General features: G+C 35.7%; 8 protein-coding genes and 1 long non-coding RNA gene across 9 annotated transcripts; 7 read left to right on the forward strand and 2 right to left on the reverse strand.

Moving 5' to 3' along the window:
- The first annotated feature begins 379 nt into the window (after positions 1 to 379).
- LOC123215474 lies at positions 380 to 2366 on the forward strand. The gene is made up of 2 exons (XM_044635591.1): positions 380 to 1083; positions 1318 to 2366. Exons 1-2 carry the CDS (start codon positions 450 to 452, stop codon positions 1398 to 1400), a joined length of 717 nt encoding a protein of 238 aa, XP_044491526.1. The 5' UTR covers positions 380 to 449; the 3' UTR covers positions 1401 to 2366.
- LOC123223799 lies at positions 1737 to 2336 on the forward strand. Its single transcript, XM_044647175.1, has one exon. It carries the CDS (start codon positions 1737 to 1739, stop codon positions 2334 to 2336), a length of 600 nt encoding a protein of 199 aa, XP_044503110.1.
- A 966-nt stretch (positions 2367 to 3332) lies between the features above and the next one.
- On the forward strand, positions 3333 to 4514 carry LOC123193456. The gene has a single exon (XM_044606465.1). The coding sequence runs from the start codon at positions 3571 to 3573 to the stop codon at positions 4147 to 4149; it is 579 nt and encodes a 192-aa protein (XP_044462400.1). The 5' UTR covers positions 3333 to 3570; the 3' UTR covers positions 4150 to 4514.
- A 1173-nt stretch (positions 4515 to 5687) lies between these two features.
- On the reverse strand, positions 5688 to 7200 carry LOC123210690 (unknown protein 1-like). The gene is made up of 2 exons (XM_044629178.1): positions 7028 to 7200; positions 5688 to 6615 (listed from the first exon to the last, which is right to left on the reverse strand). Exon 2 carries the CDS (start codon positions 6602 to 6604, stop codon positions 6083 to 6085), a length of 522 nt encoding a protein of 173 aa, XP_044485113.1. The 5' UTR covers positions 6605 to 6615; positions 7028 to 7200; the 3' UTR covers positions 5688 to 6082.
- A 702-nt stretch (positions 7201 to 7902) lies between these two features.
- LOC123209438 (calcium-binding protein CML42) lies at positions 7903 to 8907 on the forward strand. Its single transcript, XM_044627505.1, has one exon. The coding sequence runs from the start codon at positions 8115 to 8117 to the stop codon at positions 8727 to 8729; it is 615 nt and encodes a 204-aa protein (XP_044483440.1). The 5' UTR covers positions 7903 to 8114; the 3' UTR covers positions 8730 to 8907.
- A 123-nt stretch (positions 8908 to 9030) lies between these two features.
- LOC123209429 lies at positions 9031 to 11997 on the forward strand. Its single transcript, XM_044627494.1, has 2 exons — positions 9031 to 10504; positions 11376 to 11997. Exons 1-2 carry the CDS (start codon positions 9951 to 9953, stop codon positions 11893 to 11895), a joined length of 1074 nt encoding a protein of 357 aa, XP_044483429.1. The 5' UTR covers positions 9031 to 9950; the 3' UTR covers positions 11896 to 11997.
- An 824-nt stretch (positions 11998 to 12821) lies between these two features.
- LOC123214983 (cytochrome P450 714A1-like) lies at positions 12822 to 18579 on the forward strand. Its single transcript, XM_044635013.1, has 5 exons — positions 12822 to 13321; positions 14999 to 15225; positions 16716 to 16966; positions 17055 to 17454; positions 18048 to 18579. The coding sequence occupies exons 1-5, from the start codon at positions 12997 to 12999 to the stop codon at positions 18471 to 18473; spliced, it is 1629 nt and encodes a 542-aa protein (XP_044490948.1). The 5' UTR covers positions 12822 to 12996; the 3' UTR covers positions 18474 to 18579.
- A 695-nt stretch (positions 18580 to 19274) lies between these two features.
- On the reverse strand, positions 19275 to 20323 carry LOC123217663. Its single transcript, XR_006502514.1, has 2 exons — positions 20191 to 20323; positions 19275 to 20083 (listed from the first exon to the last, which is right to left on the reverse strand). It is a non-coding gene; the product is annotated as an uncharacterized LOC123217663 (long non-coding RNA).
- A 1769-nt stretch (positions 20324 to 22092) lies between these two features.
- On the forward strand, positions 22093 to 27044 carry LOC123195579 (protein PIN-LIKES 6-like). The gene is made up of 11 exons (XM_044609371.1): positions 22093 to 22252; positions 22355 to 22571; positions 22659 to 22738; positions 22830 to 22954; positions 23536 to 23657; positions 24038 to 24232; positions 24562 to 24636; positions 25541 to 25641; positions 25932 to 25984; positions 26246 to 26434; positions 26685 to 27044. Exons 2-11 carry the CDS (start codon positions 22386 to 22388, stop codon positions 26804 to 26806), a joined length of 1248 nt encoding a protein of 415 aa, XP_044465306.1. The 5' UTR covers positions 22093 to 22252; positions 22355 to 22385; the 3' UTR covers positions 26807 to 27044.
- Positions 27045 to 27432: the final 388 nt, after the last annotated feature.

Consider the following 27432-nt stretch of genomic DNA (forward strand, 5'->3'; position numbering starts at 1 on the left):
AGGTCTTAATTAGGGATCTCAACTGAGTTTAAACCTACTTTTTTGGATTTTAATTGATTTTAAATTGCGTTTTGTTTAAATTTAATTTGATTCAAATAGAATCTGTCCCTCGTTTTAGGGGGCCTTTTCTATCAGTTTTCAAAACCTGCAAGGCTGAGTTTGTTTGAGCTAACCTAGAGGGCGTGAAAGGAAATTGTGTCATCACCGAATAGTCCATGAACCATGATCCTTTCCTGCTACTGCTATAGATTTAGTAGGTTGTAACCGAACCCGAAACCCATACCCACCACCACCCGGCCCGTCCCTGTACATTTTAATTTTTTTTTTTTTTTCAGGAAAATAAAATATCCTAAGGTTCTGATCTCATCAATTTATTTATTTTTGGTTCAATGTGAAACAGCAGGAGTTCTAAAATACACAGAAGAATAAGTGTGTATATATATACACATATGTACCAGATAATCCCAAATTCGACGTTCCATTGTTGCGGAAGGAAGAAGAAGAAGATGGACATTCAAGCTAAGAAGGGATTTTTCGGTAACCGGAAACGGAGGAACATATGCATAGTTCTTGGACTGACTCTAATCTTGCTCATACTAACAATAGTGATCTTATCATTCACCGTTTTCAAAGCCAAAGACCCCGTAATCACCGTCGATTCCGTCGCTCTAGATTACCTCAGTGTGCACCTTGACATTGCCAGAGTGACGGTGAATATCAACTTGACCGTCGCCGTCAATCTCACTATTGACAATCCGAACAAAGTGGGCATGAAGTACAACAACACCACGTCGACGTTGATTTACAGAGGAGAGGAAGTGGGAGAGATTCCGATCCCTGCCGGCGAAGTATCGGCGGATGAATCAGTTCATATGAGTGTACTTGTCACCGTCATGGCCGACCGTTTCATGTCAAATTCTCAGGTTTTCAACGACGTCGTAGCGGGTTCGTTGTCTCTCAGCAGTTACACGAAAATTACAGGGAAAGTTTCGATCTTCAAGATCTTCAAGGTTCATGTGACCACGGTTTCGGAGTGTAGCTTCACTGTATTTATATCCAACCGCACAACCAGCGACGAACAGTGTACGTACAAGAGTAGCTTATGATATATATTAAACGATGTCGTTGTCTCTTCTTTTCTCTGATTATTAATATATATTTGTTTTATGCAATAAAAAATTCGATTTTGATTTAAGGGGATGGTTCAATTTTTGTTCACAACTCAAAATACATTTCCAGTACAGAGCTTCGATTTTGTCCCCTTGTACTGTGCAAAAAAATTAGTTTCCATTGATTTTGTCCATTTCGTATATATAGATAGAAGGAGGGTGCATTCGAATCAAACTGGCTCGTTGTTCGGTTTACATGAATTGAGTTTCAATGAAAGAATGATCAACTAAAACATGAACACGGGCCCTGTATAAATGTTTACGAACAGCACCTAAATACAGGAACTTGCAGGTCCCCTACCCCGCTACTGATTTCGTGGTGTGTAACTGCAACCAAAATCCTAACCCACCACCGCTACCTGCTCGCCCCACCACTATAATTTTTTTTTTTTTTCCAGGAAAGCAGAAGATCCTCCATAGAAGCTTCTCATCTCACAACATTTTTTTCTTCAATGTGAAACACCAGGAGCTTTAAAATAATTAATAAAAAAATAACAGCTATCTATAAACACATAATCCCAAAATTCAAGATTCCATTGTTGCTGGAAGAAGAAGAAGAAGAAGAAGATGGACGTTGAAGCGAAGAAGCGACGTTTCGTCAGCCGGAAGTGGAGGAACATATGCATATGCCTTGGATTCGCTCTAATTTTGCTGACAGTTTTAATGGTGATCTTAGCATTCACTGTATTTAAATCCAAAGACCCCGTAATCACCGTCGATTCCGTCGCTCTTAATAATCTCAACGTGCGGCTTGATGTGACCAGAGTGGCAGTGAATCTCAACTTGACCGTCTTCGTCAATCTTACTGTCGAAAACCCGAACAAAGTCGGCATGAAGTACAAGGACAGCGTGGCGGTGTTGACTTGCAGAGGAGAGCAAGTGGGTGAAATTCCGATTCCCGCTGGCGAAGTATCGGCCGATGAAACAGTTCGTATGCTTTTATATCTCACCGTGATGGCCGACCGGTTAGTGTCCAATCCTCGAATCTTTTCCGACGTCGTATCGGGTTCGTTGCCTCTTAGCACTTACACCAAAATTTCTGGAAAAGTCCCAATCTTTAATGCTTTCAATGTTCATGTGATCTCTGTTTCCAACTGTAGCTTCACTGTCTATATATCTAACCGTACAACCAGCGAAGAACTCTGTACCTATAAGAATAGCTTATAATAAATTCAGCTTTATGAAGCTTTACTTTAATGGATTCGATTTTTGTTTGTACTTGAACCAAACTAAACCCCGTTACTAGATTCTCCATTCAAGTAAGTTATGATTTGATTTTGTCTCTTTGTTCTTTTGCCTGTCACCTTGACAAAGGGCCAGCCCAGCCATAGTAGTTATTAAGGTACAGATCTTTGTTTTTATCGACCCCATTAAAATTCAAAGAAGTTATCTCCACGGTCGGGTAGCCAAGCCTGATCCAAGCCATATTGCCCAGCTGAGTTAAGAAAATCAAATTCGTATCATCAGAGGGATGAACACTATCTTGGCCAGAAAAACAGTATCATCCAATGAAAAAATGAGTTGATCCGAAGTCCAGCCATTGAATTGAAATTCCAACTCTAAATCGACTACTTCGATCCAAGGCCTGGATCACCACTACTTACAGCTATATTTATTATTATTATTTCTAGTAGATATCTTCTAAAGGTAGATTTTCTCTTCTGGCTTGGATATGGACAAAAGGGCAAGTATGGCTTCTAAATATCAGTAGGTTTCCATGTATGCTTGATTCTGATATTAATGACGCAATCTTCTTCAAAGGGAAGCTGTTTGCTGGCGGTATAAATTCGCACACATTTTTTCTCCCGAAGACTGTAAATTACTGTTCACAACAAGCCAAACCCAGTAAAATTATTTTTAACCTCCTCGATGGCATCAAAGCATGGAAAGATTTTGATTGCATAAAACGTTTGAAAGTTATATTTTTTTCATAGTGATTATCACCATCTAAACAAAGTTTACACTGTGTTGTGCAGCTGAGAGTTTAAAGAGGACTGGTAATTTGTTTATTAATTGGCCTGTTGTTATTGGAGTAGGTTGCAAGCAAGAATTTAAGATTAATATTCTGATTTGCTTTTTCTTTTTCTTGTTTGTATAATTCTTTATATTAAAATGAAGTTAGGTGAAAAATTTCATTCATTTTAGACCAATACATGGGTGAAAGGTCTGTTTATGGTATGTCAAATAAGCTGGACAGTGAACACATTTTTAAAGCCATTTAACTTGCCACTACTTCTGCACTCGCAAAAGACTCGGCTGTTTGTTTCCAGGTCAAAAGCTTACATTTAATTCCCTCTCCCCACCAACTGGCATTTCTACAAGACTTTGCAGCAAACTTTGAGCCTTCTAATTCAACATTATATTCAGCACATAACCCGGATCAAGTTTTTCCTCCTCCCCAATGAAAAATCAGAGTAAAAGGCGATGTCTTATAGCCATTGGTGCAATAATATTTCTGATCTTGCTGCTATTCATCATTATCTTGATCCTAGCATTGACTGTGTTTAAGCCAAAACAACCCAAGACTCAAGTTCAATCAGCAAAGGTTGATGGGGTCGCTCCTAGTGTGTCTCTCATCCCCTTGAATATCCGACTCAACCTCACCCTCGACCTTCAGATCCTTGTTAAGAATCCGAACCATGCCAGTTTCAAGCATGGCACTGGTAACAGTATCCTTGAATATCGCGACAAACAGATTGGAGAGGCTGATATCTACCCGGGCTATATTCCGGCCACCGGATCCACCAGTTTTCCTTGCAGACTTACACTTCAGGTAGACCAGCTTGCATCTAATTTAACTTCTCTGATCACTGACATAATAGGTGGTCATCTAGTCATGGAGACGCACACAAAGATTCCAGGCAGAATCAACTTCTTGGGGATTTTCAAGAAACATGTTGTCACTTCTTCTGATTGCCAATTTACTATTGCTTTTCCTTCTCTGAATATCACCAAGCAAGAGTGCAAGAACAAGCTTTGATCCATATTTTTTCACAAGGAAATTGGTTGGACTGGATTAAAATATAATTTTCTTTGCGCCTTGCCTTTGCGCCTTGCCTTTGCTTCTGCCTTCAGTTTCTGCTTTTCCCCCGTTAAGACTGTTAGATTCCTCTACTTATTGTCACTATGAATGCTTGTTGAAAAAGTCAGAATCAGAATTAGAAGCAAATTCTTTGTTTCATATTCGCAGATGCGATTTTTCAGAGCTTACATATGTTTTTTTCCTTAGGTTGATGTATAGAGTTGTCATCAATAATTTAGATGCCTGCGTGGAGGGCAGATATTGTATACAGCAAGAAAACTATGTCAGGTTTTATATCATCATTTTTAAACTTTTTTTTTTAATGTAGAAATCTTCATCTTTCTGTGACTTTATAACTTTTTTTTGAGTCATATGCATCTATTGTAGCGATAAACAGAACAAAATTCACATTTTGATCATAGAATAAATAGATTACATGCATAGGATTGGATTAGATCCGAGCTAAGCCTGAAAAGAGTCAATTCGAAATCAACAGTTTAAACTTAATTCGAAAACAAGTTAACACTATATTCAATCTGAGCTAATCAAACTTGATATTCAAATCGACTCCTTTTAAAACAAAAAGTCCAATCCTTAGCTTGAACTTAACTTATTTGAACCAAAAATTGAATCTAAGGTGAACATATGCATAGAATAACTGGGCAGGAATTTGTTTATAGAAATAATCATCGACAGCAGGAGATGCTTGACTGTAAAAACCAATGACAGCAGGATAATGGTTGAATTTAGGAACTGAGTCCACATAATGGTCATCCACATCCATTGAGAAATGCAGAATCAATTTGAATCCAAAATCTCCATCTTGTTTTCCCATGATACAAGTGTTATCTTGGAAGGCTTAAAACAGCCTGAAGAATGAACCAAAACCAATTTGGGCACATCTAGAGAACATTTTGGCACATTAAGACCCCAAATGATAATCAACTGCCAGCAGCGGCAATTGCGGTCTTGCACTACATCTTTCACAGCGTAAAGAAGAAAATATCCCAAACAACTTATTGCCCAGGGTGGATTCAAGCAAGCCAATTTCAAACAAGGGCTTGCTTGAGCTCGTTTAGAATTCAGAGTGACCAGCTCGAGATCAGGATCGTCTCGCTCGCCTAGTGAACAATATTGTTGGAGATATAAAAGAAGAATCAACAAAATAAGAAGAATCATTTGAATCCAAAACATTGGCCAAAGAAGGAAAAAAGAATAACTAGCGAAGTGAACGCTGGTGTGGCAACATCAGCAATGTATCAACCTCAAGCTGAACAGCGATCCGAACCCAATCCGGCTCAAATCATGTCCACCCCTTCTAGAAGAAAAAGTTGTGCTAAGATAATAGTTGAGGAAAACGCACATGACATACTAGTATAAGAGCGGAAAATATCCAAAACCAGTTACTTTTACAAAAATTTAACTAAGAAGGAATTCAATTCTCAAGCAGCAAAATGGATAATTCATATATTACATAGAAAAGAAATGTCACCAACTAAAAGAGAAGCAAAACAATCATATGAATTGATACAAATAAGCAGAGTGTCAAAGAGAAGCCACCATGCACAAATAATTCTTTTGTTACAAAGAAATCAGATAAAGGACATTGAAAATGTTCAGATAAAAAAAAAAAATACCTAGAGAACTTATCAATAAGATTAACATCAACTATACAATTCTAGCACTATGCTGTAAGCTGGGGTAGACAGAACAGTTTTCTCTTGAAACATATTCTCCCAGTGCCACAAGGTATAATTTAGAGGATTCCAAAAGTACAACACGATGAAGTAAGGCAAATATTAGTCACTGCTTGCTGCTATGTCATTCTCAGCATCGAAACCTCAAGATTGCACTATTGTCAGCTATGTCAAAAACTTACAAATCCACTATATCAGAATTCGAGTTTTCTGCCTAATCCTAAATCAATCTTCCTTGATTTTGCTGAGGGCTTCTTCACTGGAGCGCCAGGGCTAGTTTCTGCAATTCCATTTAGGTGAGGAGCTGGAGGTGTCTTGCAACAGTCAGAATCCCATTCTGTGTTTGAAATTTCAGCTAGGAGGTCCTCAGTCTGCTTTGAAACAATAGCTTCCAAGAGGTCATTGTAAACAAATTCAAACAACTCCTCATCTGAAATTGATTTTGCACCATCAATACAAGTCTTATTCTCCATTGAATTGAAAGAAGATTCAAATTTCAGGCGGCGGGCAGCACTAGTCCTTATTTGGTCAAAATATTTCTTACATAAGGAAGCCATTGCCATGTTATCAAGACCAGGCGGAGCAACGGGGTCAAACACAACCTCATTGGGCGTCTGAGGGCTGCTATCATCAAAATCTTCCTTGCTACAAACAACTTCCAATTTTTCCCAACCTTGACATTTGTTTGACAGGTCCACATATGTTGCAGAGTCCATAATCAAGATAGCTGTTGAAAATGGAAAATTATGGGTAGCTATTAACTGAACTTTGCAATCCTTAATTTTGAGCATGGTTTTGAGGAATAAAACCCTAATAAAGAGAATGAAAAGTACCATTTTTGTTTCCTCTGGTGCCAAAAATCTCCCCACGACAATGTTAAAAAACTGAACTTAGGGAAAACAACACAAAGAAAAGTCTGAAGCAAACCCTAAAAGCTAGAAACGTAAAAAATGAAAGCTTTCACTCTTGAACAATACAAACAAGACATTTCAATAAACTCCAGATATCAAAAACCTAAAAACGACAAAGTTTCGGTAACAGAGAGCAGAAATTACAGATCCAGGACAGCATTAATGAACAATTTAATCATTGAAAAGAAAAAGAAAAGAAAAGACGATGAGAAATTGAAGAATAAATACCTGAGATGGGATTGAGAGAAGTAGAGCCGCTGTTAAACTGAGAAAGTGACGAGTTTCCAACTAACTCAGAACTACTGCAACTGAAGAAGAAGAAGAAGAAGAAGAGAGTTGAGAAGTCGAGTTACGCGAATGTATGTACTCACCAGACCAATCAAACTGAATCAGCTTATTTCAATCAAACAACATTGGATTTGGACCGTTGGATTCTACTTCAACTCAACTGTCCCTTCATAATATGTGGAATCCAATGCTTCCTATCTTGTAATTCAATGGCCCGTAATTCCAAATATGGAAAATGCCCCTTTGGTAAGTAAAGACAAGCCAATTGGCTGAACCGGTCCGAGTCAATCTTTAAACTCGCTTTAGCCCATGGATTGCATTGATTTGACCGTTGGATCGAGAAATCGACTTGCGATCAAATTAGACAAATCATTAATTTAATTGAATATTAAACGTTAGATGACATTTTAATTTTGTTTGATAGGATATTGTTGTAATATTTATTTATTTTGTGATTGAATTAGGAAATAAAAATTTAAATTAGATTTATTTAAATAAAATAAAAAATAGGTCATATATTATATTTTTTATATATAATTTAAATATATATAATGTATTATTATATAATTAAATATTATTTTATTATTAATTTTAAATTATTTAATTATATAATAATATATTATTTATATATTCAAATTACAATTAATTGTATATTTATAATTTTATTATAATAATAAAATAATCATCATCTATATATTTTAATTTCTAATTATATCATAAATAACTTCTTAATCCGAACCAGTGAACCAAGATTTCCAATCCGTGGTCCAGTCAAAACCGACGCTGCAATTACGAAAGTTCTAAGTCTTACGATGTCTATATCTGGAAAAATAAAAGAGCCAAAAATGAGAAAAAGCTCCCATGGCTGACTGGCTCTCCTTCGTTATTGCGTACGCCCTCTTCAACCCGTCAAACGCGTATTGTCCCTCATTTTATAGATACCCAGTTTGTCGTTCTCATCAATGGCTTCCGTCTTATAATTGAGTTTCTTTCCAAGCGGACACTGCTATATTATTTTCTCTTAGCAATGGAGGAAGCAGCTTCAGCCACCACAGGAAGAAAAGAATGGAACCGAACATTAAGCAGGAACGCTTCATCTTCATCGTTTCGTCTGCGCACATCCCCAAGTCTCAACACTCTCCGTCTCCGTCGTATTTTTGACATGTTTGACAAAAACGGCGACGGAATGATCACCGTTGAAGAGCTGCATAAAGCCCTTAGCCGTCTGGGTCTAGACGCTGACATGTCCGAGTTAGAATCCATCGTTACTTCATACGTTGAACCGGGCAACCTGGGGCTTAAGTTCGAAGGCTTTGTCCGGCTGCACCAGTCGTTGGATGACGCGTTGTTCGGGTGCGAAGAAGAAGAAGATATCAGCACAGAGGAGGACGGCCGAGAGGGCACGATGACGCAGGAGGAGTCTGATCTATCAGAGGCGTTTAAGGTGTTCGATGAAGATGGAGATGGTTTCATTTCTGCACATGAATTGCAAGTGGTTTTGGGGAAACTGGGATTGCCGGAAGGGAATGAGATTTCCAGAGTTCAACAAATGATCCTATCGGTCGACCGGAATCAGGATGGTCGAGTTGATTTCTTTGAGTTCAAGAACATGATGCAGGGTGTTCTTGTTCGGGGCTCTTGATTGTTGAATGTTCTCTCAGACTCATTCTGATCTTTTGCTTCGTATGTTCTTGTTGTTAATGGTGCTCTGATCTTGATTGTTATGTCAGTGTCATTGATGGAGGTCATAGCTTGATTTACAGTTGTTTATGTAATTTATAAAAAGGATGTAAAGATGGTGTTTTTGTTTTTGTTGTTTATGGTCATCTTCTTCAGTATGTGTCATTTCAATGCAATTGCTTGCAAAGTGTCAAAAATTATCTACGTAAAACCCAGAAAAGAAAAAGAGGAAGCTTTTGTGTAATATTTTAACAGTTCTCTCACTTTCCAAAGGGGTGGAGTCAAAATTTGATCTTAACCAATCACAAACCATATAAATCGTCACCAATTGGAAACGTGTTTAGTTGACGTAGCTGAGCAAAGCTGCAACCATGAAAATTAAGGCTGAGCTTCTAGATTGAAAGTCGGGGAGAGGACGGCGCCTTCAACTTTGACCTTGCACGGTCTTCTTTCTTTTATGGCTTCAAATGGAGAGTTTTCAAAGTCATAATATAACAACCCTAATCCATTAATCTTGTTGCCATTATAATCCCTTTACGACCATTTACTACTATTCTAATGCAGAGTATTCTGTCTAAAAGGCATTGTTGTACGGTTGACCTAGAATCATTGGAAAGTTTGCAGAGATCAAGGAGGTGGAGACCTCCTGCACCGTAGATGTAGGTTTTATTAACTGAACTGCTTAAATATGTCTTGTTTTGTATGCATGATTTTAACTTTCAATTTCTTTAGAACAAATTCATGAACATTTAGGAAAACTTGAGAGTCTATAACATGAAAGATAAACAATGTTATACATGAAGAATTTGACTGGACTGACCAGATATAATTGGACTAATTCATCTTCCATGGTAGATTGCTTAATAACAATTAAAATATATGTATGTTTTCTTGAATCTTTCCCTTGTCCACAAGAACCTCCACTCCACATGCTCCATATGTCATTTCATGGGTGAGCCGTCATCATCTCCAACATTAAACTATTTGAATCACCAGACATATTTTCATCCATTTTCAAATGAATTAAAGCTTGATTCTTCATGTATAAATGACACCACGAGTCCTCTTAGCAGATCTAGTTTGAACTTTGAAGTTTATCCTCTCATCACCACGGTTTCTGCATTGTAGTAGTGAGCCATAGCTCCATCAATATTGGAAAGTGAAAACTGTGGAGCAAAGTATTATGAATCGTGATCTGGAACTGGAAGCCAGTTTCTCTTTCAGCGGTCAAGATTTTAGCCGAGCTGTCACCGTCGTCTCGGATGATGTTGAGGAGGAGGAGGTTAATGATGACCAGTACATCGAGATAGCTCTTGAGCGACATGTGAATGGACATCATCTTGATGATGGGACGTCACTGGAGTTTCGTATATCGTTTTCATCTTCGGTTCCTTTTCTGCAACTCCACAACTGCGGTTTGGAATTGAATCGTGCCAATACTGTGGAAAGTATAGGAACTGAGTTTTCCGACGCTGTTACGACACCTTTATCAACGTCGTCGTCGACATCCGCCTCCGCTTTGAGCTCTTCTTCCAATGACACGCGATGCAGGACGAGAGAAACTGCTGCAAAAGCTCAAAAGACTGTTAGAAGGAGGGTGGTGCAGTTCCGGTCATTCAACCGCCTACGGAATTCATTGCTGGCTAATCCGGCCGCTTCATCGGAGACAGTCAGCAAGAAAAACGCTACTCCTGAACGTGAAAGCTGCAGTAATAACCGCGAGTTCATACGGAGCAGGTAATAGTGCCACAAGCCCGCAAACTGTGCCAGCCCACTAAATAAAAAGATCCGAGACACGACCTACAGTGTGGTGGGCTGTGCCTCAGTGAACTCTTTGACAGGCCAACTTGAATATTCTATGGGCTGCTTCATCAAAAAATTAAAAATTAAAAATTTAATTTTATTAATTTTGATTTTGTCCTATTATTATTAAATTTGTGGGTCACAATGCACCGGCCAACAGGTTTTCCCGTGAGGCTGCAGTACAACCCACAATATTGTAGGTTGTTCTGAAAAAGTAAAAAAAATAGTGCATCTTCTAATAGTTGGTGATTTATAGACCCAACATAATGGACAAATCACTTGTAGGATATGTGAAAATTTTATCCAAAAAAGGGTACAAATTTTAGATTTTTGGATCTATCCCCACAAATAGTAAATTTTTGTGAATAGATGGGGTATGATCACTATTCATCCATTATTATTTTTTATTTCAAACTTACAATACATCTAATACAAATTTTACGTAATTTTTCTTCTCTTGATATAAAATAAACTCAAATTTACCTTAACATATTGAGATTTAGAGAGTTAAAATAGGATTTTACGACTGATATTGAAATGGGATTAGTTGGTCTTCTTTGACCATCCATCCACCAACACTTTACAGATAGTGATTGAAAATAAGTAATATTATATATATAAATAAATTATATATATTTTGCTTATACAATTGAGATGATAGTAATATGATATCTTATTCAATAATAAAAATATTTATTCTTTTTCTCGTTTCAAGATTATTTTATCACATGTTAGAATTAATTTTTACCTTACGTAAAAATAGACAGTATTTCATTAGGGGGTTTGATGTTGATGATATTTACAGCAGGAAAGACATGAAGATTACCGAGACAACAACGATGAATGATGGGATCGTGATGAACTTTCTGACCAAGTGTCGATCCATTAATATCAGAACAATCTTGACATCATTCATGAAGCCATACCAGTTCTTGTACTCCTCTCCTCATCATCAAGCTAGCAGCAAACAGACGAAGAAGATTAAGAGATCATCCACAGAGAAAAACGATCATAGTAATAATAATCTTCGAGCGATTACAAGTTCGAACTTGAAGGAGTCATTTGGGAAATGGTTAGTCCGAAAAGAGAAGCCAGCAAAGAACGACGGCGACAGAACGAAAGAACTGGATGTAAATGTGAGTGCGATTAGAGGAATTTTAGAGGCGGCAATGAGCCCGAGCCTTGGCTGCAGAGTTCGAAGAACGAAGAACTCACGGCCAAATGCAACAAGATCCTCCGTACAAGAAGGCTTTACTATTGAGAATAACTCCATTCAAGCCGCCATTGCTCACTGTAAGAGATCATTTGGACAAATTAACATCTGAGTTTTGTTTTAATTGAATCATAAGGAGTACATTATTTTGTGTTGACAATCCAGTTTCTTGGTGATTATCTTGAAAAATTATATCCATTTTCAAGGTTTTCTTTTTTTACTTTTGTTAAGGAGAAACCCAAACTAAATCAAACGTCTCTTTGAGATAAATTAATTATATTAAATAGGGTAAACCTTGAATTCAATAATCGATCTAATATTTATTAAATTAATTAAATTAAAAGTTTAATCTTGATTTATAGTAAAAAAAGACTTAAATTCACACTTTTTTTTATAAAAAAACCTCAATTTTCAAGTTTCAACAATAGATGCATCACAATTCCTTAATTTCTGACTCTCTTTAAACATACGGGAGAACCACATCCATCGCTAATAACTTTTAATTACATATGATTAATTTGATTTAATGAAAATCATATTAGAATTCATCTCTAACGAGAAAAATGATCAAACTAAATAATATTATGAAACGGCTAATTTATACAAATCGGGTATAAACAAAAATTATTTATTCTAGGTTTAAATCAAATTTAAATTGATTTTTGTTTAAACTTAGCTCGAAACACGCACCAAATCCCGAAACCTTTTGCACTTAATAAGTATTTTATTAAAACAAATTAGTTAGAATATACCTTAATAATAAGAAAAGAACTCCCTTGTTGACTATGCAAACCTCATACATGAATATATAAATATATTTATGATCACATGATTAATAATATTTTATAATATATATATATTTAATTATAATATTATTTTAATTAAAAAGTACGCAATCATATTATCAAATAAATCATTATATATAATCAATTTTAGGATTGACTACTGCACGTAATTTTATTAAAATATTAATATAAAAAAAATCTTCTACGTCAACTTAAATTTAATGAGCAAATTATTAATATATCACACCGAATCCAAACAATATTCATTAAATTGGAGTCAGTAAACAATTACAATCAGAATCTCTCTCAGATCTCGACTTTATTAATACATAATTTGCCCTCAAACACAGAAGCTGTTGCTGTTAAACTCATCGACACACCTGTGGAAGAAGCTTGGACGTTCTGAAGAGAGAAGATCGACGGTGGTGATGACGATGGTGTTTTGGTGTACTGTGGCGGTGACTGGGGTGGTGCTGTTGTTATACAGGTTGATACAGGTATATGAAACGGTGTGGAAGAAGCCGAAAAGGATTCGGTCAACTCTGTCAAAGCAAGGGATTGGAGGTCCAACGCCGGCCTTCTTGTATGGGAACGTTAAGGAGATACAAAACATGGAGTCTGAGTCAGCTTTAATGGTGAAAAAGCCAGAAGATGAAGATGAAGATGGGAAAAGTTCTACTGTTAAATCAGTCTCCCACCATCACTGGCTTCGCTCCACCTTTCCTTATCTTCAGAGATGGACATTCGACTACGGTAACATTTCAAATCCCATCTCTCGTTTTGTATAAATATACGTACAAATTTATAATTAAAAAGCACAATTATTTATTTTCTTCTCTAATTTTAAAATCATTCAAACATATTTCATCTAATTATCATCTGCAAGAACGTTCATGAACTTGTTGCTTTGAATTTAGGCCAAAGGACTATATCCCACCCAAAGTATGCTGCAATCTCAACTTTTTACCTGTTAACTATGAAAATCTTATTTACCCACCTATGAGTTGTTAAAATTAACGGTTTAAAAGACAAAATCGTTATTTTATTTATAATGTTAAAAATAAATTAAATTTAATCTAGTTTTTCCCTCCTAACCCTTAAAAACTAATCATTTCCTCTTAAACCAAATTTTAAAAAATAGCATTCCCTCTTAGGGTTTAACTTTCAATCCCCGATGTCATCGTTGATGACGAAGCTTTTCAGAGGCATTACCATGCTTCGGCCGTCTCTCTTTTCTCCTCTGGAACACTAGTCGGTCGAGATCTGACCTAGAAAGTCAAAGAACTTCGTCGAGAGACGAAACTTTTCGACTTATCAGGCCAAATCTTGATCGACCGACATTCCAGAGGAGAAAAGAGAGACGGTCGGAGTATGATGATGCCTCTGGAAAGCTTCGTCGTCAACAATGGCATCGGATTTGACACCGAAGATTGAAAACTAAACCTTAGGAAGGAAAATGTTATTTTTTAAAACTTGGTCTAGAAAAAATTTGTTAGTTTTTAAGGGTTGGAAGAGGAAGAGATAAAATTTTAAGGGGTTAGGATTTCGTTAATTTTAACTGTTTATAGATAGATAAATGAGATTTTCAAAGTTAACGAGAGAAACTTTGAGATAATAGTATACTTTGTGTGGGACATAGTCCTTTGGCCTTGAATTTATGGCCTTTGCTTATTTCTGTCTTTTCACACCTAGTGGAACCCAAAAATATTCAATGCAAATTAATTGGGTTAGTTTTAATTATTAATTATAATCATCGTGCTCATTTTATATATAATTATCATTTTTCAATGAGTATGAATAATGTTAATACTACTTTTCGTCCCCAAATGAATTTTGCATAAGAAAAATTACGATAGTTTAATCCATTATTTCAAGTTTTACGTTTTTAATTATGTTATTTATTTTCAAAAATCATAATAAAATTTATCAAAAAAGTGTTTGAAAAATGATAACTTTCTAGATATTTTTAATAAATATAGTTATATTATTCTTTTAGGGTGTAGTGCTCGATCTTGAGATAGATATTTTCCACCCTTTAATAGTCCGTAATAATATAATTTTGATTTGATAAAAAGTTATTGTTTTTATGTAAACACGAGATAAAGATGAAAGGTTGTCCAAGTCTACATCATTGACTTTGTGACTTCAAATATGTATATATATATTTATTTATTTATTTATTATCAGTTTTATGTGTGTATATATGTATATATATATATACCCCACCGTTTAACTATGCATGCGGCAAGTACAGAGATGCTTCTGATGTCGATGTTGGCTGTGCTATTCATATTTAATGCTTCTTCATCATGTGGGCTCTGGCTACTTGATGCATATCTAATAAGCAATGACCAGATTCAGGCTACTCAACAATATATACATAGAATTAGGGCTTTCATATCAATTTCAATCCTTAATTTGGATCCACAGGGCCAATATACATGTTTTCAACGGGGAGCCAGCAGCACCTGTATTTGAGTCAACCGGAGTTAATAAAGGAACTGAAGCTGCACAAGTCCTTGGATTTAGGTAAACCTTCGTATCTTTCCAAAGCACTGGAGCCCATGTTGGGCAATGGCATCATTAAGGCTAATGGACATCAATGGGCCCTTCAGAGAAGACTAATTGCTCCTGAGTTCTTCCCCCACAAAGTTAAGGTAATCAATTAGGGGTGGATCCCATCAAAATTGGTTTGGATCGAATCTATAGCTCGACTTAAAAAGTCAATTTCGAGCTATAGAGTTTCAATTTGATAGCTCAATTTGAGATTGATTTATTTGTTCATTTGATAATACTGTTTATTCTACTGATAATATCATTATCCCTTTAAACCAATTTGAACTCAATTTAACTTGAAGACAACTGACCTGAATTTCAACTATAGTACCTATTCAAGCTCAAACTGAGCTCGGTTTGATATTGTAACCAACCAAAAGTCAGTCAAAACAACACTGTTTTGATAAGTATTAATTAAAAAGGAAAATGACTATTTTCTACCCAAATTTTAGGTCATTCTCAAACATACATTTACAGGAGATGAAAAATCTCAATTCCCATCTATAGCCAAACTTTCGTTAATTTTTTCTGTTAAAGAGAGGGGTAAAATAATCATTTTACTATTTATATTAAAAAGTTACTCCCCGCCCCCCCAGGTTTTAGAAATTAACATATCACATTTTCCTAAAGTTTTCGAACCTTAAAAAGTAACATTTTCACCCTCAAACCTAGGGTTTCCATATTTTTTAAAACTTAGCTGCCCCCCATAACCTTCAAAAATAACAGTTTCACCTCTATTCTTCAACTTAATCTTCCAACATCGTCTCCGGCCTCCTCCTTCTCCTGGTGTGATGGTGGTGGTACGATAAGAAGATCTCCATCTCCTCGTCGCACGGTGCGACAAAGAGAGAAAGATTCGTCATCCTTCGTTGCTCATCGTGTTGTCTAGAAGTGACGATGAAGGACGACGAAGTGTCGTTCTTCGTCTATTCTTTCAAATCTGAACGACAAAAGATTGTCCTTTTGTAGTCGAAGATGGGAGATCGGTGGAATGTGTTAACTATCGGTGGTGGCCGAAGAAGGAAGCAAACTCTAAGGGTGAAATCTAAACTTTTCAAACTTTGAGGATGGGTTGAGGTGTTAGTTTTTAAAACCTGGAGGGGGGAAATAATAAAATTTTAAAGTTTTAAAGTTTATAGATAAAATAACGATTTTACCCCTGTCTCTAACTGAAATTTTAGATGACAGTTTGGCCATGAGTGTGAGTTAGAGTTTTTCATCTCCCGTGGGTGTAGGTTTAAAAATGGCCTAAAATTTGGGTAGAAAATAGTCCTTTTCCCTAATTAAAATTTTGCCGTTCTGACATATTCCAATTGAGCTCTTCCAAGTTTGTGAGCTTGGCAAGTTCAAGATCAATCAAGTCAATGGCAATGGAGCTCAACCAGGCTTGGGTCAAATCCTTTCTTAAGTTTGAACAAGCTCAAACTAAATATTATGATTTTAATTCAAACTTAAATCAACCTCAAACTTAATTTGGATAAGATCGAATCCACCAACCTTATAATCAATTGATGTTACCAAAATATCAGTCCCAGAATTTAACTGATCATAATTTGGATGAACTTTCATTCATCAAAAACTTTCGTTTTAGGGCATGATTGGTCTCATGGAGGAATGCACCATGGCAATGGTGAAAACATGGGAGACTCGACTGAGTGAAAGCCAAGGAGGAGTTGCAGACTTGATGGTTGACCAAGATATAAGAAGCCTTTCTGCAGATATCATCTCAAGAGCTTGCTTTGGAAGCTCTTACTCCCAAGGCAAAAATATTTTCGCCAAGTTACGGGCCATGCAAGAAGCCATGTCCAAGCCAAGTTTACTCTTCGGACTTCCAAGCTTAAAGTACACACATGCATCCACAGCACAGCTTTAAATATATGTACTCTACAGATTCCCATATTTATTTATTTATATATCAAGTTTTTTTCAGGTGGTTCAGATTCCTTCCAACAAAGAGTAACAGAGAGATATGGAGGTTAAAGAAAGAGGTGGAGGAGTTGATACTGAAGGTGGTCAAAGATCGCCAAGAAGAGAGCCAAAAGGATACTGGTAAATATGGAGAAGATCTTTTAGAAATGATACTTGAAAGTGCTGCAACTGATGCTGAATTGCACAAAAGCAAGCATGATACGCATCGTTTTATAGTGGACAATTGCAAAAACATCTACTTTGCCGGCTATGAAACGACGGCTCTGTCCGCCTCCTGGACCTTGATGCTTCTTGCACTCCACCCTGAATGGCAAGAACGTGTTCGAGCTGAGATAGTTCACATCTGGGGCGATAAGAATCAGCATCAGACTGACTTAGACAAACTTCACCAATTGAAAACGGTATTTCATTTATCCAAGAATTGAGTTTCAGTCCATTTGAGTTCAATTCAGTTAAAAAAAATAGATCTCGAACCTAAGATCAAGCTCGACAAGATCCCTTTAAGTCAATTCAGTTTTGGCTCAGTTTAAAAAGAGTTAAACTTGAATTTAACTCAAGTTTGGTTATAGTATTGAGTTAATTTGAACTAAGTTTTACTCAATACTGAATCAAAAGTGATTAAAACGATATTGTTTTGATATGCATTAATCAAAATAACATTATTTTGGTTAATTCAAATAAAACTTTTATAGGCTTATGAGCTTAACGAACCGAACACCCTTAACATCGAACTCAAACTTAATAATATAAAACCTTTAGATTCAAACTTATCAAAATCCGAGCAAATAAACAAGCTAAAGCCAAGTGAATAGGAATCCAACCCTCATAAGGATTATTTGTTTTGTGTTATATTGAAAGCAAAGTGATTAATACTCAAAGTTCACTCACTTTAATGAGAAATTTTGAAACTTCTATCCTTTGTATAGAAAAAAAAATCAGTCCTTCGATCTAAATTTACTTAAGTGCAATCCGAATGTTTCGTATTTGCATGCAGCTGACAATGGTGATTCAAGAGAGCCTGCGTCTCTACGCCCCATCAGTTGTCGTGGCAAGAGAAGCATTTGCGGACATACAGTTGGGAAAACTGACGGTGCCAAAAGGAGTACACATGTGGAACTTAATCCCGGCGCTGCACCGGGATCCTGAGAACTGGGGTGCTGACGCCAATGAGTTCAAGCCTGAGAGATTTGCAGGAGGCATATCTGAAGCCTGCAAATATCCACAAGCTTATGTGCCATTCGGTTTTGGAAGTCGACTGTGCGTGGGACGAACCTTTGCATTGATAGAACTGAAAATCGTGCTCTCCATTCTTGTATCCAACTTCTCCGTCTCCCTCTCGCCGGAATATCGCCACTCTCCAGTGTATAAAATGCTGTTAATGCCTGAACATGGCATGAGACTACTGGTGAACAAAGTGTAGATTCATGCTAGTGTTCAGTATTTCAATTATAAGGTGGTTGTTTGTACATAATCAGACAGATTCAAATTAAGTTTGCTTTTGATTAATTCGATTAGCTTGTTAACTCTAACTCAAACTTGCTTTTGATCGATTCGATAAGTTTGCTAACTCATGATTTAACTAGAGTAAAGTATAAAAGAAACCCATTAAAGTTTTAAATCTTATATTAAAACCCCTCAAATTTTATTTTCTATAATTTGCAAAATAGGTTAATTGACAAATATAAGTTACAAAAATTAAATATAATTTTTTAAATTAAATTCGAGCCAATTATTTCTATTTCGGGTTAAAAATTTATGAAACTAATAAACTTGAATCAAACTCAAACCAAATATTACTTACTCACTTTGATTACATCCCTTCCCATGACTACTTTGCCCAGTAAAAACATGTCCTTGTGCTTTGATGGAGAAGTGAAGTCGACAAAAATGAAGTTGTGTGCACATCAATAATTGATAAGGGGACAATAATTCTTGCCCACAAGCGTTAAACTTATATCAAGACTACTAAAGATAACAGAATGTGACATTTAAACATATTTATTTTATTTTTATTAAAGCAAATTACTTTTTTTATTAATATATTATTCTTAATGTGCATATATGAATTTCATCCAGCAATGCAAGATTACTACCTAGTAAGAGGACAAGTTAATTTTGTCTTTAATAGTTACGTAGGTGGCAAAATTTAAAACTAACAATAATTGGGTTCCTATTTAGACACGTGAATGTGTTTGAAAAAAAATCGTAAATTCGACTCAAATTCTGAAAATCTAACTCTCAACTGACAAGAGTTGTTCGAATTGAGTTATGTATGAACGACAATCATAAATTCAGATTCAAATTTTGAAAATCTAACTCCCAACTGGTAAGAGTGGTTGGAAAAATTATCCAAAAATCATTGGAGATAAAAAAAAAAAAAAAAACTGTTTAAAAAGATGGATCTCCGAGCGATTTTCCGATGATTTGATAAAACCAAACTGGTTTAATTCAAATTGAGATTACCTAACTGGAATTTCGACTGGTTCAAGATGAACTGAAACCAAAAACGGTTCAGCTCAATTCAGTCTTTCCGGTAAATATCTACCGTAGTATTACTGCAACACAATAATGTATGGCAGGATTAATCAGAGGCACGTGGCGATGATCTAGGGATGACGTGAGTAGGGAAGAAGTGGACGAGTGTGTCTGTCACGGGGGGATACTGAAGCCAAGCCAAGCCAGGGGAAGGTGTTACTGTCAGATCAGACGGTGGTGTGCTGTGGGGGAGCCCTGACGGTTGGAGAAGAAGTAAACAAACAACAGCTTGAAAAAGCTGACGCAATTTCGCATGAACAGCAGCATGCAGCAGCAACCAACCAAAACCAAACAAGCCTGATTGCGTCGTGATGTCCACGAGATGGGTTATCATCGGTAAAGTGCTTGTCTTGTTTTGTGCGGTTCAAGTCAGATCGAAGTTTCGGCCTTTCGGGAGTCGCATCCAGGCCGCCTTTGCCAATCAGATCGGTCAGTAGGCATCTCCATGCAGGTTTCACAGAGACCCCAACCCCGATTCAATTCAAGCTGCAGAAGCTGACACACAAGTAAATCCAATTCAATTATAAATACAAATAAAAAATCGAACTCCATTTTCAACAGTTATGCCGTAAAAAGTTCCAGTTCATGAAAAAGTGTTCAACCAATCGACTAAAACCTCCGCCGGCTGTCAGTCTGATCTGACCCACGTCGTTCTTTTGGGGAGAATTCATTTAGGTCCCTTTAGTTACTGTTTAATACATACAGGAACGAAAAGCTGAGGTACTACCATTTTTATCCTTTATTTGGTAGGCCTAAAATTTATCTTTAAGATAACAGGCATATCCCAAACAAATAATTTAAATCATATGTCTTCATATAATTTGATAATTTTATATTAATGATAATATAAATCTAATTATTGGATAATTAGCTAAAATTATGATATCTTAAACATGAAGTTAGAGGACACAAACATGATAATCAAATCATATATTAAAAATTTAATTTTATATATCATGTATTATATATTATATCATAAGATATATTTTTTAAAAAATAATAAAAATAAAATTATAATTAAATAATAAAAAAATCTAAATATTATGTTATCATCTTAAAAAATATCACAAATACCTTTTAAATTTTTAAATTTTTTTAATATACTCTTATTTCATCATCACTTTTTAAAAAAATGATTTAATTTATATTAATAATATATATATATCATATTATATAATATATTTATTATATTATATTAATTTGATACATATAATTTTTTTTATTTATATGATATTAAATAATGTTAATATTTCTATACATATATTCAACTTCACAATCTTAAAAAAAAAAAAAGAGAGAGAGAGAAAGGGAGGGAGGAAACAACACCGACCTCACAAAAGACACAACAACCATTATTGGACTTATGGGCATGTGGCTGTGATAGTAACACGTATTTCCCCATCTACCTTCCCCTCAACGGTCGGGTTCTACCTTCCTTATCATCCACTCCTTCAACTTCCTGTTTCTCACAATAGAAAAGCCGGTAGAGTCAATCTCAGCCTGGCATGCCACCTCTCCATCTCATTTCCCATTATTCGACAATACCCCATCCGTCCTTCACACTTCAAGAATAGTTGTTCACCATTCCACCCAATTCTGTGTTAAATGTCAAACGACTCAATAACTTTTTCTTTTGTAATTTTTATATTAATTACACTTCAAACAAACGATTGGATATTAGTAAATGTAAACAAACCAATATATTATCAAATAATTTTAAATAAAAAATAAAATTAATAACAAATTAATTAATTTATTCATTAAAATAATTTAAAAATTAAATTAAACCAATTAATTTGGCTAAAAATCAAAAGTTAATTCGATCCAAGAATATCCTAAACTTAATTAAAGCTTTAAATCGGGATTAACCACACTTAAACCACCTCAATATTAAGGCCAATATAAAAATTTTGCATTTGTTATGAATTTAACCCGGCACTTTATCAATTAACATAGTGTGAGTGTCATCAGGCCATAATTGTTTTTAACAAATATAATTCAATTTGATATTTATTAATTAAACAATATAATATTTGGTTAAACTAGATAAACCCGTTTATCACGTCGACTTACAATTTGAATATGAAACTATATCCATTAATATTATCATTGCTATGTTACATGTAACATTAATTTTTTTTTAGATAAGTTGATTTAACTAAGGTAAGTGTATAAAAAAAAGTATTACTATGTAGAATCTAATTAATCACTCATAATTACCCTATTAGGTATCATCTTAATTACAACAGAATGGTTTGATTGTATAAATGAACAAGTTAAAACGTGACAAAATACACTAGGAATCAGGGGCTCCACGAAATTTGCAGGTTAATAAAAATTGAAAAGACGAAGAAGGGCATGGATTGGCAGAGGAGAAAATTCAGTTAGTACGGCATATGACAGACAGTTGAAGGGTAAATTCAACAGTTAAAAAAGTAAAAAATTAAAATCACAGGTAAATTGACTGTATGTAACAAACTTTCCCGAGATTGTTACTCTGATTTGAATTCCGTACAAATACTTCCTTCTCTTCTAATAATTCTTGAAGCATCTGGTTCTTTTGCTGACTTTGACATTAATAGGAGTTCTGACAATTCTGATACGTGTATGATTCCACATCTTCCTTTTCGACTTTCGTTCTGACTTCACATCTGAACCGTCAAGGTGGTACCGGCTGTGATTGTTTCCTTATATTCTTATTATTATTTTATTTTTTCCTGTTTATGTGATTAAATTTTGTTTTTTTTTTTTTATTGGTTTGATCAGAGAGGAGGATTGGTGGGAGTTGAGGTGGAAGATGGAGCGGTGGATATCGAGAATGTTGATGGAGGGTGAAGGAGTTGCAGGAGAATCTTTGATTTCCACGATAAAGATTGCTGTTTTGCCGATTGCTAAAGTTTTTACCATGTGCTTTTTGGGATTTCTTATGGCTTCTAAGTATGTTAATATCTTGCCTGCTTCTGGAAGAAAGCTTTTGAATGGGGTGAGTTTTTTTTTTTTTTCCCTTTAATTTGTTGTCTCTGTAGATTGTTCTATCCCAATGTTTTACAATTGGTATTTGTTAATGCAGTTGGTCTTTACACTTTTGCTTCCATGCTTGATTTTTTCACAACTTGGACAATCTGTTACCCTTAAGAAAATGCTTGAGTGGTATGTTTCTTTGTTTCCATTGTCGTACATGAATTAGCCTTCAACTGAAGATGTTAAGTTTGGATTTTTATTTTGTTGTATTCTGTTTCAGGTGGTTCATTCCTGTGAATGTTGTCCTTAGTAGCATTTCAGGATCGCTAATTGGATTAGTTATTGCTTACATAGTTCATCCGCCCTATCCCTTCTTTAAGTTTACAATAGTACATGTCGGAATTGGTGAGCTGAATTCATATTCAAGATTGAGCTTGTTTTTTATATTGGATGCACTTGCAGAATTTAGGCACTGCTTAAGTTATACTCAGAAATATGCAATAAAATCTCACTTTTACACGTTAAGGGTTTTAACTCGAGGTTATACGGTCTTGCAAGATGGGATTATATCATCTACTATAGATATAAACAAAGAGAATTTTCTGTTTGTTGAAGTTACTTTTTACTATATGCTGCAAGTTTCTTTCGATTTACTTTTGTTATTTACTCCTAACTCATCATGACAATGCAGTCTATGGGTGAAGAATGCTAAGATGCAGTATGTGTATGCTGTTTGAAAACTGTTTAGGAGCATGCAAGTAGTTATATTAAATTGTATCATATAGGTGCATATTTGGTGTCAACCATTGCACGTGTTGTAAAGCTGCTATTAACAGAAGATCTTTCTAGTTCAATACATTCCAAAACACTAACTAAGCCACTATGATTTGTCATGCTGGGCTCAAACAACAGCTGCAGTATGATTTCTTTGGTTTTGTGTTCTGTATCTCTTGTATGATATGGTTTTTGATGTTGAAAAATGACAGGAAACATTGGTAATGTGCCACTTGTTCTGCTTGCTGCTTTATGTAGAGACCAGTCTAACCCATTTGGTGACTCAGACAAATGCAAAACAGATGGGACTGCTTATATTTCATTTGGACAGTGGGTATGTTTGGACAGCTAACCTTGTAATTATTGCTTATGTTGGATTTACAAGATCTGCTCAATTTTTGTTGTGTTATACACGAATGTATACATACCTGTAGTAAACTAGAAGAACCATGCACTTAATTGTTCACAAATATGTGATTTCTGGACGGTGTTGAGTTGGTTACTTTTCTAAGGGGATTTGAGGTGCGTTGTTTTTTGTTGCGGTACAAAATGAGGGAATGCTTGTTTTTGGTGTTACAGAGTTGAATTTTAGTTGGACTTGTTGTGGTTAATGATGTATTTATGATTTTGTTCGTTTCCCTGTGCATCCTTGTATGTTAGGTTTTCTTTATTATATTTACCAACATCATGTAATTGAGTTCCAATGTATGTTAGGTTGGTGCTATCATCCTGTACACATACGTAGTCCAGATGTTGGCACCTCCTCCTGAAGGAACCTTTTATCCTGAAGAAGCAGCTAAACTTCCCATCAAGAACATTCCAAAGGATGCCACAGATACACTTGAGCAGGTTCCATTGCTGAACCAGGAGTTAGTAACATCGGATATTGATGCTCCAAAGAGAGGAAAGGTGAGAATTTTAACTTGACTTCTGTGTATTAAGGTTTCTCCTCTTCTCTGGCTTAGTCATGTTTTACAATTTTTCTGGTCATAAAATAATCGGTGTCAATGAAATGATATCACAATTTAGTCCTCTCAGAATTATCAGCTTTTTGACTTCATTGTCCTGAGAGATGATACCATTGCAATATAACATGAACAATTGATAGTTACTTAACTTTAGAATTTTCTGGAAAGAAGCTTTTGCTACATAAATATTTGGAGAAAATTTCTGTCAATTTTAATGCTTTCTGACTGTTATTGTTTCCTCTATGATCAGTTATGGTTTTGTTGATGCAGATGGCAGAGTTTTTTTCTTGGATCTATGAAAGGTTGAAACTGAAGCAAATCCTTCAACCCCCAATCATTGCGTCTGTAAGTTCCATTTCATCTGTTTAGTTAATCTTTGGAACTCATGCGTCTATTTTTGGTGGCATATTACCATACTTGGTCTTTATGGTATCTCCACTTAATGTCTTGAGACCTTTAATCTGCAACAGAATTATTGGTTTTATAGATGATTGTTAGGATTTCAAGTGCAAGGTATGAGACTTGGATCTCATATTGGAAAGTATGGGCAACTAGTGTGGGGTTTATATGACCTTGGGCTCTCCCATCTCAATAACTAGTTTTTGAGGTGTGGTTCTTTTAAGGTTTGTATCATTTGGTATCAGAGTCATTACAATGTCTCCCAGTTGCAATCGTGCAGCGCGAGTGGTGACGCCGGAATTGCAGTGTTCACCCGGGGCTAGCAAGGAGCTAGCGCACAGCTAGCCAACGTGGGCGCCGGGGCTATGGAGCGTGGTGGTATGTTAGGATCCCAAGTACAAAGTATGGGACTTGGATCTTATATTGGAAAGTATGGGCAACTAGTGTGGGGTTTATATGGCCTTGGGCTCTCCCATCTCAATAGCTAGCTTTTGAGGTGTGGTTCTCCTAAGGTTCGTATTAATAATGCAGTGCAAATAAGACATATTACACAGTTATTGTTCTCTTCTTGTCAACTGTGGCTGGGATCATTTGTTCAAATAGAAGATTAAAATATTCCTGAGAGAAACCTATTCTGGGAATGGTTGGTGAAGTCTCCAGGTGTTATTTCCAATCATCAAATATTATTTGAAGGTTGTTGGATGGTATGCTTGTCCACAGAATGATCTGTGTTACTGTTTCTAATGTGACTATATTAGTTAGAGTGACTTGATAATTGGTGCTTTTGTTGAACAAAAAATTTATTTTTTTCATCTCTTTTTTTATAATTGCTTTTCTTTAATTGCTGCAGATCCTAGCCATGGTAATTGGTGCGACACCGTTTCTTAAGAAGTTGATATTTACAAGTGATGCTCCACTTTTCTTCTTTACAGACAGCTGTATTATTCTTGGGTATGCTTATTTGCTTGCACCTTAAAAATGCTCTATTATTTCTGATACATGTCCCTCTAGACATATTTTGCTGTTTATTTTCTCTATCTACTGGTGTGTTGGTATGTGCTAGAATCTACTCCAGATGCTTTTAAATAGCAGTTTTGATGACAGTTACCATTTGAAAAGTTAGAGTTCTACCTTATTGCCCATGTAACTTGAAAGAATTATGCTATTGTTTTTAATTTTGTTTCATATATTCATTTTCCTATGCATTTTTGATAATTTTTCACTTTGCGTGTGGTTATCAGGGAAGCCATGATTCCATGCATTTTGTTGGCATTAGGAGGCAACCTTGTAGATGGTAAGTGATCTTCCAAAAAGTTTCTTTTCTACTTACTGCTGTGATTTCTGTGTGTCTTTGTACAGAGTTTGAATTGCCCCTTTGGACTTGAGAATCTTATATTTGAATAATAGCAGCTTTAAAAACTTAAGAAAGTGAAAACTTTCAATCTGTCTGTGTGTCTATGAATCAACAGATGTGCACATCTTCTTTAAGTTATTGATGTAGTCTGATCAACATTCCAATTTTCTGGTTAATGATGCAACTTTGTTATGCTTGCAGGACCTGGAAGTTCAAAACTTGGTTTCAGGACAACTGCTGCTATTATTTTTGGAAGATTAGTGTTGGTCCCTCCTGCAGGACTCGGCATTGTCATGTTGGCCGATAAGCTTGGCTTCCTCCCTGCTGGAGATAAGATGTTCCGTTTTGTCCTACTCCTACAGCATTCAATGCCGACATCTGTCCTTTCCGGTAAACATCCAGTTCCTACTCTCAAATTTATCATGTGTTTAAAAATACAAACTTAAGCAAAGTACAAACACAGAAAAGAGGAAGCTTTTACATTTGGTTTTCGGAAAATTGGAAAAACCTCTGAATGATATATAATTCTAACAAGTCTAAAAACTAATTGTTCATATTAGGCTGCTCAATTTCCGTTTGTAGATTTTCTATCTTTAAGAGTGAAATATGTTTATGTAATAACCTTTTTTATTGTCTGCAGGAGCCGTTGCCAATTTAAGGGGTTGTGGAAGGGAAGCAGCTGCGGTCTTATTCTGGGTTCATATATTTGCTATTTTCTCAATGGCTGGATGGATTGTTCTCTTTCTCAACATTCTCTTCTAAAAACAAAAACTGCATCAAATTGATGATTTGCTAGGCCCTAGAATTCCTATTTATTCCCTGTTCATTAATGTTGATACTTTATAGCCTAGATTAATCTCAGACTGAAGTTTTTGGATGGTTGGAAAGAGGTGGCAACGTATATAAAGGTGCATATGTAATCCATTAAGCAAAGTAGAAACGGTCGACCCTTTCTTTCTTTGATTTAGTAATGTTTATTTCATTTTAATTCATGAACCAACTCTTTGTTCTTTCTCCTGAAGTCTTGGATTAGTTTCATTTCTTAATTCAATAAAACTGTGTACCTAATTTTAAATATCCAATTGAGTACTTAGATAATGTATTTCATATGATTAAATAATTTTGAATTTAGAATAAAACAACATCCATCTTTGTAGAATTGTAACACTAATTACAAAATAAAAGTGGTTCGGTGGTGCATAGCACGCCTTGTAATTGCTGGAACTCGGATTCTGAGTCTTTCCCATTACAATGTCTTAACTGACATCAGCGTATAGTATAACCGCTGTGACTTGTGGTTGAACTGAGCTTGGTTGAACCAGCCCAGACCAAGCTGGCCGCTGGGTGGTTGAACTGAACCAGTCTGGTCATGGTTTTAAAACATCTCG

The sequence above is a fragment of the Mangifera indica genome, chromosome 1 (genome assembly GCF_011075055.1).
Source record: "Mangifera indica cultivar Alphonso chromosome 1, CATAS_Mindica_2.1, whole genome shotgun sequence".
NCBI lineage: Eukaryota > Viridiplantae > Streptophyta > Magnoliopsida > Sapindales > Anacardiaceae > Mangifera > Mangifera indica.